This window comes from Sebastes umbrosus, chromosome 12 (genome assembly GCF_015220745.1).
Source record: "Sebastes umbrosus isolate fSebUmb1 chromosome 12, fSebUmb1.pri, whole genome shotgun sequence".
In the NCBI taxonomy this organism is placed as follows: Eukaryota; Metazoa; Chordata; class Actinopteri; order Perciformes; family Sebastidae; genus Sebastes; species Sebastes umbrosus.
Genome location: NC_051280.1, coordinates 17,971,787 through 17,985,169, shown reverse-complemented (window position 1 = coordinate 17,985,169; position 13,383 = coordinate 17,971,787). Strand labels below are relative to the sequence as shown.

Here is a 13,383-nt window from a genome sequence, read left to right as displayed (position 1 = left end):
GTGATTGGTACCGTGTAGTGCTACATCTGATGTTAGACAACCGCAAGATTATGTCATTCTCAGAGTGATTAAGCCGGCATATATATTTGTACATGAGCTTTCTTAAGACCGTTTGAAAAGTATTTATGTCTGCAGACACAAACATTTCACTTCCACTGGAACATCTAGGTCTTTTTAGTAATATTACACATAACATTGTATCATTTTATTCAACCTGAAGTCTCTGTAGGCTCGCTTTTTTTATAGTTTGACCACAAATGGGCTGTATACAGTGGTGTACAATATGCTCTGAGCAGAGACATCTTCACTCTATCTCAGGGGTCAGCAACCTTTACTATCAAAGGATTCATTTTAGGCAAAAAAAAACAATCTGTCTGGAGCCGCAAAACATTTGAGCACGAGTACGACAAAGTATTAGGGACCACATTGAGGGAAAAAAATAGGAAATTTCCAGAAAAAAGTCGAAACTTTATGCAAAAAAAAGTTGTAATATTACGAGAATAAAGTCATAACCTTTTCGAAATCTCAGATTTATTTTTTTTTCCTCGATGTGCCCCTAATACTCCGTCGTACCATCGTACCATAGACCTACAACAATGATAAATAAAAATGAAAATGTATACAAAAAACAGTTATTCATTTCCATTTTTATAAATCCACAGAGAGCCGCATGTGGCTCCGGGGCTGCAGGTCGCTTACCCCTGACCTATCTGAAAACATACTAAACTTCCGTGAGAGAATGTTTACTAAACTGACCACATATCGGGAATTTAAATGGCCATTTTTCTCGCATGGAAACATATTAAAACTTAACAAAGTGACATGTTAACAGCTTTTAGCCTGGCTGAAAATCTCATATCACTGACGTCCGGTGTTATGTTAAAGTCTGTCCCCCCATAGACTGTATGCACAGATGAACAGTTAACACCAACTAAAAACAGTTGTAAATTTGTGAACCTTGTTTGATAGCTCAGGGCTTTTGCCCTTTTCTATCCAGAGCCAATCAATTGGAGGGAGGAGAGAGGAGATGGAGGAGGAGCCCAGTTGGTGTTGAGGCAGCACGGCCCATGCCCGGCCAGTTGAGGAGTTTTTTTTTTTTTTTCCTTTTCTTTCCCTTTGTTTCCCTTATATATATATATATATATATATATATATATATATATATATATATATTTATTATTATTATTTTCTTCTTCTTCTTTTTCCTCATAACAAAATAAAATAAAATGAAATATGGATAAAACTAAATTTAGAGAAAAAATAAAAGTAAATAAATAAAATAAAAATGAATTAATGAAAAATAAATAGATAAAAAAACAACAACAAAGAAATGAAGAAAACTTAAAAAAAAAAGCCAACATAACTGGGCAAGATCAATATCATGTGACTGTGTACAGCGTGTGCGCTTGAGAGGAGTAGGGGTGGCTGGCTGTCAAGTAAGGGTGCAAATCAAATTAAGGCTAAAAGATTAAAAAGAATAAGATAAAATAAAGTAAAATAAATATAAATAGGTAGATAGATAGAAGTAAAAGAATGATGGCTAAAAGGATGGTGTTTAATAGGGTGATGGATAAAAAGATGATGTTTTAAAAGAGAATGATGGATAGAAAAGGATGATGTGGTTGTATGTGGTGTGTGGACTATAACTGGAGTTCAATGTAATCATTCATTCATTCATTCATGGTTTATTTAATAGGACCAATACAATGTACATAGACAACTTAAAAACAGCTATTTGATGCCAGTAACATAGTGCTTATAGCGGATGCTAATTTGCAAACACCTGTCCCTAGAAGGACTTTTTGTGAAAATAAGAGATTAAAACAGGAATGGGTACAATAAATAAATAAATACAATAAAGCACACATTTAAAAACATTACATGAAGAACTAGACATGAGTACAGGTTTGTCGCTGAATTAAACAGGATTTGGTTGCTCTCTTAAAGGTGGTAAAGTTTGCAGCAGATTTCAAGTGATCAGGTAGCGAGTTCAAAGACTTCGCTCCTTTCACAGAAAAAGCTGATTGAGCAAAAGATGCTCTGCAGAATTGAACTTTACAATTGCCACTTGAAGCTGCTCTGGTGGATCTTCTACAGCTCTGTAGTGTCATGATGTATTTGCAGAAAGGCAGAGGAGCAAGTCCGTTCAAACATTTAAACGCAAGCTTTACATAATGAAAATCAATAAAGTTTGCAAAACGTAACATCTTGTATTTACTCAAAATGCGGCAATGATGGTACCTTATTTGCTTTTTGTCCAAGATTTTCAGGGCCCTATTGTAAACACACTCTATGGGTTTTACTACGGACTGGTTGGCCTGGGACCAGGCAGCCAAACCTTAGGACAGATGTGAGAAAATCATTGAATTCAGAAACAGCAAGGCACAGTCACATGTCAAGCAATTTCTTATCATCCTAAAACAGCTAAGGTTAACCTTTATCATTTTACAAATCTTTTTAGCATGACTTTTAAAGTTTAACTGAGAATCTAAAATTATCCCTAAATACTTGACCTCTGTTACCTGTTCAATGTGCTCACCTTTAATTCTAACATTCAAGGATGGTGTTGCAGGTAGCTTCTTAACCCTCCTATTGTCTTCCCTGGTCAAAACTGACCCGGTCTGGTTTGACTGTTTATAAAGCATACAGTATAAACTATCACCCAATTCTGTGTTACACCTTTTTGGCCAACTTCATTCCTAATTAATAAGTTTTACACTTTTTTGGGGGGAAATTAAGGTTAATAAACCTAATTTCCGTGAAATTATACCTATTTTTTTTAGTAAAACAAAAAGCAGATATTATGAATTATTTTGAATATAGTTATTATCAGAGGAACATAATGTTGATGGATTATCACATACTGGTATATGTAAACTTTTAGTCAGAATAATGTTTTGAAAGCATTACATTTTTTTAATAGCAGCACATAATGACACTTGTGGTCTTCCTGTCAATTTTGACTCGGGAAGACCACAGATGCTATAGATTTGAATAAAACACCCACAATTCAACAAAAGTAGTGACAATATTTGTGCAAAGACCACAGTAGGCAACCATCCATGTTATTTTGGGGCAATTAGATTAAAGAAATCTATATTTATGATATAATGAAGTTTGAAAAACTGGTCAAATCTGACCCGAGGACAACAGAAGGAATATATATATATATATATATATATCCAAACCAAGGGAAAGAAAAGGAGAAAAAAATAAAACTGGAATTTAAAAACGCATTTTGCTGCTCTGTGGCACAAAAGAGAGGAACTGCAGTTATTTCAAGATGGTTACGGCTGTCAGTTGTGCCAACAACACAACATTAGTGGCAAGAAATTAGTGGCGTTAAAACGAACTAGTTAATGTTATTATCACGTTAACAGACATATTTAAAATAAAACAAAAGATTACCAACAAGCCCCACATTCACTGTCTGTTGGTTTGTGTTCATTTTTATATACAAACACTCAAGACAAATTAGAACCACTAATAATCACCAATCCCCAATAAGTGAACATTATCAGCAACATAACAGTGCTGACTGTATCTGAAACACCAGACAATATATTAATAATGAAATGACGAGCTGATTAATCAATACACTATTTTGATATTTATGTAATTTCTCAAGCAAAAATGATGAACATTTTCTGGTTCCAAGCGATAACTGCTTAAATAAAGACAGCAATATATATATATATATATTAATAAAATTCCAATACAACTAATAATCAATGGATTATCTAAAGCACCTCTCTGCATCTGGACAACTGCCATTTCTGTAATGAGGAAGCAAGAGAGGGAGGGTTGAGAGATATGATTGTTTCCCTCAAAGAAAAGGAAAAATAATTAAGATTTATCCTCATTAAGGATTGATTTGAGTCTGCCTCTCTGGCAATATTTTCTACAACTCTCTGCAGCCGCCTGCAGAGCCCCCGCCTTGCCAAAGGGGGGCGGCAACTTTCAGTTCAGTCTTTTATTCCTAGTCAGACCACTCCTCCTCCTCCTCTATCAGCACCTCCTGCTCACGGAGCGAGGTGAAGAAGGCGGTGACTGATCTCAAGGCCACACCTTTGCCTGTTTGCTCCGCAGGGTCTTTGCTGGTTTCCCATTTGTAGAAGGCCCCCTCTTCAATAACGTCTTCGTCGTACAAGGCGTCAAAGAACCTCCACAGGAGGTCTGTAGAGACAGGATACAGAGGTCAATACTGATCTGGCATTGGTAAAGAAAAACAGTTGGCTACAGAGGGAGAAAAAAAGATTGGTGTTGGTGTTACTGTAACATTTTTGAGGCTGTCGTTTGTCCCGTTTTCATCGGCATCATAAAATTTAAACTTTTCCCTCGTCACGTCACATTATTTTGCACAGGTGTGGTGTTATATCCATCAAATGCGAAGCATTGTATTGTGGGACTGTGGGCAGATAGTAGTGTTCATGCCATAGATGCTACGTTTTTGTTAAATTGTTGGATTTCTTTATGTAATACATCAATTTCACACAAGTTTATTAAAGTGAAACGTGTTGCATGTCCAAATTGCACTAAATTTAAAAAAAGCACTCCCCTGGGTCCCCAGCAATACACCCTCCAAGTGAAGTAGATCGGATGAGCGGTTCTCGAGATTTGCAAATAACACACAGTCAGACAGAGGTTCCTCGCTTCATAGTTCGATTTTTAATACCACCTCAAACTATGGGCTCAATGATGGCAATATTTGCATTTTGAATTAACCTCAATAACAGTCAAAACCTGAAAGGTATGAGCTCAAACAACTTAAGCATATTTTTTTACAGGGCTACAGTTTGGTATTTGTTACTGCTGACACTACAGGTGGATGAATACTCACTCGCTGGCTGCTCCATGTGCACCATCAGAGCCTGGAGGGCGTAGAGGGCCTGCAGCTCCTTCTGCTCATCAGACAGGTATCTCTGCAGCAGACTGGCTCTCCGGCTGATCTGCTGTGCATCCACCCTGTACGAGTTGTCACCTGAAACAAGGAGAGACAAACGGAGATAAAACTTCTTGTATGCCATGAAAAATGTTTACTTTACAGGCCTGCTAAACTAAATCACATATTGTGATTAGTGTTTCAACAATCAGAACATTTATATATCAGTAATACTGAAACATTTTAAACATGGAGAATTCATGCTGCCGCTGTGAGATGGAAAGACTAACAGTGGTGTCTACCAGACAAAGACATAGGATCATTTCATCCAAAAACAAACAGCCGTTACTTTTACATGCTGCGTTAGTCATACTTACCTATGATGGCAGACTGACACACTGACGTCATCAGTGCTCGTACGAACTGGTTGGAAGCAGTTTGCTGCTCGTCCAAGTTAGCCTTCTCATCCACTTCTTTTGACTCCGTCTCCTCTCCAGTGAGGACCTTCTTCTCATCCACTTCCTTTGACTCTGTCTCGTCTCCAGTGGTGAACTCCACTTTCTAAATTACGTAACAAAGACATTTAAAGATACTCTTGTAAGTAATCAACTTCTAAGTTTTTTTGTTTTTTTTTAAAGTTATTTTTTTGGGGGCATTTTCCATTTTTATGACAGGACAGTGGATAGAGTCTTGAAAGGGGGGAGAGAGAGAGTGGATGCGGAAAGGGCCACAGGCCGGATTCAAACCCAGGCCGCCGCGGTCAGGACCAAGCCTTAATACATGGACGCCCGCTCTACCAACTGAGCTAACCCAGGCGCCCAACTTCTAAGTTGTTTAAACAATCAAACACGACACAGGGCATGAGGGATAAGTGGGTATTGGCATTAGGTCTGCATTTGTTTCAGCAATAAAATATCTTTATTTCTATTTATTGCACGGCTTTGTTGAATACTCGATTCTGATTGGTCAATCACGGCGTTCTACGGCCTGTTATTTCTTGCTATGTTGCTATGTATAACAGACCGTTGCTATGGTCAAAGTTGTGATGTCGGACTCTGGCGGACTGTTTTTTTGGCCAAATTATTGATTTCTTAAGTAATTAGCTGTGTAATAAGCGGGATAATGTACAGGTACATTGTTGTGAAAGAGACTCTGGCAGGGCGATGCAAGACCCGTCTGCGGCGTCGCCCTGCCGTTTTTTTTTTTTTTACAACAATGACCGACTCGCTGTACATTATACCTTACATAATAGATACACAGGACATTATGTGTCCATGAGATTGTATGAAGGTATTTCATTATGGAGTGTGTCTTCTCTGTATAAGAGCTTAAAATCTCTCTCCTCACACCCCCAACACAGTTCTGTCACACACTGCAACGCCTCCTACAGAAGCAGCAGAAGACACACAAGCCGTTCAGAGGGGTTTCGTATTCCAAGCATTTGCTTGTTTAGCCTGATAATATGCATACATTTAAGTAAAATAGACTTTGTTGCATGGCGTCATGTTTGTACCTTCAAGTCATTAATGTGGAGGTATTCTTCAATGATGGCGTTCGACTTCTTCTCCAACTCCTCTTCACTCAAGGCAGGTTTTGGAAGAGAGGGAGGAGGAGTGGGGGCGCTCTCACGCTTAACTGCTGAGAAAAAAATGAAAATAAGAGTTCAATATTATTCCAATCTCTGTGTGTACACAGCCTTTCCTCCAGGACATAAAGTATTTCTACCATTGTTCCCTCCCATCCTGTCGCCTCCTCCTCCTCCACCTCCTCCCTCTTTCTTGGACATGTGTTCCCTGTGCTCCTCCATCTCTGCCTCCTTCTGGATCTGGTCGATTGTTTTAGGACCCTGGTCTCCTTTACGAGGCACCCAGTTACTCTGTAGATCAGAGATGGAAGATGGTTATAAAACAAGACTGTAACTGCTCCAACACCTGTCGACATTCATGGTTCCTATGAGACTCATAATCCCCGTGGATTACTTCACACACAGTATAAAACAATTTTGCTCATTCAGGAATATTTCTTAGCTTTAGTCACCACCATAAATGCTTGTTATTGCAATATCTGGTTATGGATTCATTCATATTTACCTTTCTGAGGTCCAAGACGTCTTGTAGCATTAAACTGATTCTGGATGAGGTCTTTCTCTCTTTGATGATCTGGTCCATCTGGTTGAAGTACTGATCCATGCGAGGCTGACGGGGACACAGAAAAAAGTGTCTTTTATGAGTCATGGCTACAAAAAAAGTAATTCTTGTAAATGTTTGTGTTCATGCTTTACTTACCTTGGCCTTCTCAAAGTCCAGGTCTTTACCAATTGTGGAGAGCATCATGTAGAGACACTCCAGTGACTCTTCATCATGATTCTTCAGTAGTTCCCCTATGCAGATGTACATGATGACCTCATTCAGAATCTTCAGCTTGAAGAGCTCGCCAATGAACATTATGTTACCCAGTGAACGGCGACGGGCCTGGTCTCTGGACTCCTGCAGCTCCACCCTCAAGTGCTCACGCTCCTCTCCCTGAGGGCAGATACAGTTTAGTCTAAACAACAACAGTGACAGTAAAAGATCACATTTCTTACCTCTTTGGCAGCCTCTATTTCTTGTTGCTTTTTCGCAATGATTAGATCATCATCCTGTTCCTTCTCAAACTCTTTCTGGCAGCAGTTGAGCAGCAAGTTGCGGAAGTTCACAAAAACTCCTGGCTTGTCTGAGGTGGGGACTTCCAACTGAAGGAGGAAACCATTGAGTATAATTAAACGTTGTTATTGAATATACATTTTTCATCTCGCTGATAATCATATGGTTTAAAAGCTTGATCACAAAAATGTTAAACAGAAAATGAAGAGTGATTAAAGTGTGCTTCATCAGGTCCATCAAGAACATTCAGTGGCCCAGACACGTGGCACAAAACAGAAGTCATCATTGGAGTAAATGATAAGATCTGGATAAAATCACATGACTTACCCCCATAAGGCAGCGGCACATGTTGGCGTAGACCATAGAGGAGTTAGGCTCTGAGATGGCCTTCTCAAAGATGAGCTCAACGGCTCCCTTCAGCCTCTCCTCTGTGTCTATCGTCAGATCCATCACTTGTTTCATCAGCTCCCGAAACTTCTGAGGGGTCAGCTTGTCGAGGATACTGTGCAGACTATTGAACAGCTCTTGAGTCTTGACCTGTTCGGGACTGATGATTTTCCTGGGCTTTTTCCTGTGACCACGGTGGGAGCGACGCGGCCCAGGTGGCTAAAAGGATGGGAAGGCAAGTGTCATCAACACAATGTGGTGTCACTATCTAAGTCCCTATATCTAGTGAGAAAGTCACCAAGTCATCAACACTGACAGTTCGTCTGTTCAGGTCTCCCTCCAAAGCCACTCCCCAATGTGTTGGTACCAATGGATTCTTTAGATTTTCCAATTTCACATGATACCATTATCTTCACTCTAGCTTTAAAACTGAGCCCGCTACAACCTAAAAATCACAAGTTGCAATAATGTGTTAAAGAAATTAGTGGCATTAAAACAAATTTGCGTTAACACGTTATTACCGTGTTAAAGCTGAAGTAGGCGAGATCGGAGCAAATATGATTAAAAAAAGTTATTTTTATAAAACAGTTGCTGTATCCTGACAGTAGTACATGAAACAGGTAACCTGAAAAAAATCATGTGCCTCTGTGTCCTCCGGTGCTCCTAACGGCATCTGCAAGATTTTACAGACTGGAGGAAAACAAGCAGTAAGAGCTGATCTGAGGTCTGCTGTCTATGAGAGCCGAATGCCAATCACTCGCCAACTCCGACAGAACGGTAAAACTCGGCAGCGTTGATCGAATATGAATCAATATTAAGTAATGTTAATGCCTATTTCTCGCCTAGAATGTTTTCAGAATCATCTTGTAGTGTACTGTTTAGCTGTAAAATGAGAAGTTTGTGACCCGGCAGCCATGTTGGAAATCTCTTGAAAGAATGCCATGTACCGATCAAAGGGCTAGATTTTTTAAAGCCTGAAAACAGAGCCATCTAGTTATCTCTCAGAACACTTGAATTACAAAATGCTGAAAGGTTATTATGGAATTTTTGCCCAATGATGCCAAAAATATTCTGCCTACTGCCACTTTAACTTTGACAGCCCTAGATATTATTATTCCTCCTTTCCACATCTAAATCAACTGACTGTAAATCCCTGATTAACAGGCTCCTCCTTTGGGTCTGGGAGCTGTTTTTAAGGGATCATGCCCACAATGGTCCAGCCCCCTCGTATCAGGGTCGGGCGACCCAAAGCTGGACCCATTCTGGAGCTTCCTGGTCGTGCTTCACTGCCAGTGGACTCCCCCTGACTTTATTATTATTATTGCTGTTATTAGTAGTAGCTTTGTTGTTGGCAAAGGTAGGATTAGTATTAGCATTAGTGTACATTATTATTATATAATTTATGTTTTTTGCTCTTTTATTTATTTCCTTTATTATGCTTTCCCTTAGTTCCCTTCTTTTTTTATTTCTTATTTCTTAGTATTAGTCAGCACCATAAATGCTTGTTATTGCAATATTCAGTTATGGATTAATTCATATTTACCTTTCTGAGGTCCAAGATGTCTTGTAGCATTAAACTGATTCTAGATGAGGTCTTTCTCTCTTGTGATTTAGCAGAATAAGTGTGCAAGACTGGGGCAATTTCTTACCGTGCACGCAAACAAAACTTCTAGACTTCAAACAATAACAATACAATAACAATAACAATAACAATAACAATAACAATAACAATAACACTATATTTAACTATAATAACAAGCGCCAAAGCCTTGAGTTAAACAGAGTGAAAACCTGAAACTGGGGACAATAAATGTAGTAAAAACTTCCATGTTAGATTAGGATGTTACCTTTGTGATCTTGCTAAGGCGGGTGTTCCACCCCTCATCCTGATACTGGCTAGTCCAGCGACGTCCTGGTGTGTGGAAGCCTCGGCCCCCCATGTTCCATCCCTCATCCTGCAACCAGTTACTCTGTAGATCAGAGATGGAAGATGGTTATAAAACAAGTCTGTAACTGCTCCAACACCTGTCGACATTCATGGTTCCTATGAGACTCATAATCCCCGTGGATTACTTCACACACAGTATAAAACAATTTTGCTCATTCAGGATTATTTCTTAGCTTTAGTCACCACCATAAATGCTTGTTATTGCAATATCCGGTTATGGATTAATTCATATTTACCCTTCTGAGGTCCAAGACGTCTTGTAGCATTAAACTGATTCTGGATGAGGTCTTTCTCTCTTTGATGATCTGGTCCATCTGGTTGAAGTACTGATCCATGCGAGGCTGATGGGGGACACAGAAAAAAAGTGTTTTTCATGAGTCATGGCTACAAAAAAAAGTGATTCTTGTAAATGTTTGTGTTCATGCTTTACTTACCTTGGCTTTCTCAAAGTCCAGGTCTTTACCAATTGTGGAGAGCAGCATGCAGAGAGACTCCAGAGACTCTTCATCATGATTCTTCAGTAGTTTCACTACACAGTCGTGCATGATGGCCTCTGTCAGCATCTTCAGCTTGAAGAGCTCACCAAGCAACTTTATGTTACCCAGTGAACGGCGACGGGCCTGGTCTCTGGAATCCTGCAGCTCCACCCTCAAGTGCTCACGCTCCTCTCCCTGAGGGCAGATACAGTTTAGTCTAAACAACAAAAAAACTCTGTGGTCTTTTTTGACAGTGACAGTAAAATATCACATTTCTTACTTCTTTGGCAGCCTCTATTTCTTTTTGCTTTTTCTCAAAGATTTCATCATCATCCTGGTCCTTCTCAAACTCTTTCTGGCAGCGGTTGAGCAGCAGTTTGCGGAAGTTCACAAAAACTCCTGGCTTGTCTGAGGTGGGGACTTTCAACTGAAGAAGGAAACCATTGAGTATCATTAAACATTGTTATTGAATATACATTTTTCATTTCGCTGATAATCATATGGTTTAAAAGCTTGATCACAAAAACGTTAAGCAGAAAATGAAGAGTGATTAAAGTGTGCTTCATCAGGTCCATCATGAACATTCAGTGGCCCAGACACGTGGCACAAAACAGAAGTCATCATTGGAGTAAATGATAAGATCTGGATAAAATCACAAGACTTACCCCCACAAGGCAGCGGCACATGTTGGCGTAGACCACAGAGGAGTTAGGCTCTGAGATGGCCTTCTCAAAGATGAGCTCAACGGTTCCCTTCAGCCTCTCCTCTGTGTCTATCGTCAGATCAATCACTTGTTTCATCAACTCCTGAAACTTCTGACGGGTCAGCTTGTCGAGGATACTCTGCAGATGCTTGAACAGCTCTTGAGTCTTGACCTGTTCGGGATCGTCGTCTTCGTCTTCCTCCGCGCCGTGGCTTTGAGCGGACTTCTCCTTCTTCTCAGCCATGCTGAACTGCACGTCGTCACTGAGGGACATGCTGCTGATGATTTTCCTGGTCTCTTTCCTCTGACCCTGCTGGGAGCGACGCGGCCCAGATGGCTAAAAGGAGGGGAAGGCAAGCGTCATCAACACAATGCGGTGTCACTGTCACCAAAAGTCCCTAAATCTAGTGAGAAAGTCGCCAAGTCGGCAACACTGAAGTCCGTCCGTTCAGGTCTCCCTCCAAAGCCACTCCCCAAAATTATCATCATGAACATATTATAATGAACGTGAACAACGAACATGGCTATTGTTAGTACTCACAGCTGTCAAGTTAGCAGGTAGTGGAAGACTCCAGTTGTGGCCCGTACAGGCCTATTACAGTCCTGCGAAAGCCACAGATACCAGATTTTTTTCTCTGTTTTGTCAGAGCATTTGATTTATTGATTGCTATCAGGATGTAATGATTACCAACTCGACCTTTAATGTACAGTATTTTCAACAATTATAACTTCTCTTATGTAGACAAATACATTTTTATAAAATTACAACTGTGTTTTATTGTCATGCATTATCTGTTTATACACAAGTTATGGATACTTCACAGGATGAGTTATCGTTGTTGACAAATTACATTAAAGGGACTATTTGTAACTTTGTACGCGCATAAATGTAGCGGGTCGTCACACATGCGCGCTCGCATATGCGCGTTCGCGTGTAGCCGCTGTACCCTCCTCCTCTGCCTGCTCGCCTTCACTCTATGTCACTCCTCCAGACAGCTCAGCTCGCTCCACCTCTAGACGTGAACGCACGTTCACTACACACTGCAGAAGAGTTAGTTTAGCTCTGAGAATATCTAGTGAATGTACAGGGGACGTTTGTGCAGAAATAACTGCTGCAGCTCCTCCAGACCAACAGAGCTTTCCCGTGTCTTGTGAAGTGACGGAGCTCTACAGAGATTTACGTTGTCTTCTCGTTACCGACCGGGTGCCGGTGTCTCCTCTGCTCTCTCCGGCTGCGGGTGGAGAGAGCAGGGAGACACGCTGGAGAGCCCCGCTGCCTCAGCCTGCACTTAGGTAGGAAAAGCCAACACTAGGATCAGATCTAAATCATGTTCATGGAGAGACCTTCATCTGGTCAGCTAACATTACTGCCAAGCAGCTGAAATATAGAGTGATATTGTGGTTTTAGCTGACGTGTGTCGCCTCACTGTTTTGAGTGATGCTCGTTCGGGTATATTGAGAGCGAGCAAGCGCGAGCCCGACGCCGACTTTCGTTGATTTCACGGCCACAGGTGTCGCTGTTAAGAAACATTTCTGAAAGTTACAAATAGTCCCTTTAATAAACACTTAAATTATCTTATCTGCTGACAAATACATTATTATAAGATAAGTTAAGATGAACCTTTATTAATCTATTTTAAGACCTTTAATATTTGTTTTACTTCATATTTCATTTACATGGAGCACATTGCTAAATAAATGTGTTTCATTGAAACATAACAGTGCTGATTGTATCAGGAGCACCAGGCAAATAATGAATGGTGAAATGATGAGCTGATTAATCAATGCACTATTTTAATATTTATGTAATTCACCAGCTGCATCTTACCGTGAGACAGCACCTTTCACATAAGTGAAACGTATGTCTGCTGTCTTCTGCTGCACAAACACTAGAGAGGAGGTTTCACTTCCTGATAAACAGATATCGAGTGTTTTTTTAGGTGAACCTTTCTTTTAGGTGATAAAATATGTTTTGCTGCCAGTCAACAACAGTATATAACTTTACTCCTGTAGCTGGTAACGTTTAACTACTACTGTCTGTATCTCCACACTGGAGGTGTTTACTAATACTACTACTACTACTGTAGGTAATACACTGACTATGTATTAGTACCTCAAAAAAACACTTCAAAACACCCAAATGATCCCTTTAATGACTGGAAGTATGGCTTTACAAGTTATATAAGTATGGCAAAAAAAAGACTTACACAAATTGAGTTGCAAAGGCAGACAGACGCTGTTCCTGAAGGCTGTCTGCTCGACCAACACCTGGATGAGGATGGGGCGTCTTTCTTGGATGGTTTTGCGCATGTGTGATACCGCCGGCAGATATGACGCGTGACTCA

At 40.2% G+C, this 13,383-nt stretch overlaps 1 protein-coding gene and 2 non-coding genes across 3 annotated transcripts; all 3 read right to left on the bottom strand.

Moving 5' to 3' along the window:
- Positions 1–3,827: 3,827 nt before the first annotated feature.
- LOC119499139 (eukaryotic translation initiation factor 4 gamma 1-like) lies at positions 3,828–13,380 on the bottom strand (the record flags this gene model as incomplete). Its single annotated transcript, XM_037788371.1, has 15 exons — positions 3,828–4,176; positions 4,841–4,981; positions 5,260–5,443; positions 6,396–6,520; positions 6,608–6,758; positions 6,973–7,077; positions 7,168–7,404; positions 7,467–7,613; positions 7,852–8,130; positions 9,759–9,881; positions 10,096–10,200; positions 10,294–10,530; positions 10,616–10,762; positions 11,001–11,375; positions 13,246–13,380. Coding segments are annotated over 15 exons (2,688 nt in total), but the record flags the coding sequence as incomplete, so codon positions are not given.
- Positions 7,747–7,815, bottom strand: LOC119499484. Its single transcript, XR_005209408.1, has one exon. It is a non-coding gene; the product is annotated as a small nucleolar RNA SNORD66 (small nucleolar RNA).
- Positions 10,896–10,964, bottom strand: LOC119499481. The gene has a single exon (XR_005209405.1). It is a non-coding gene; the product is annotated as a small nucleolar RNA SNORD66 (small nucleolar RNA).
- Positions 13,381–13,383: the final 3 nt, after the last annotated feature.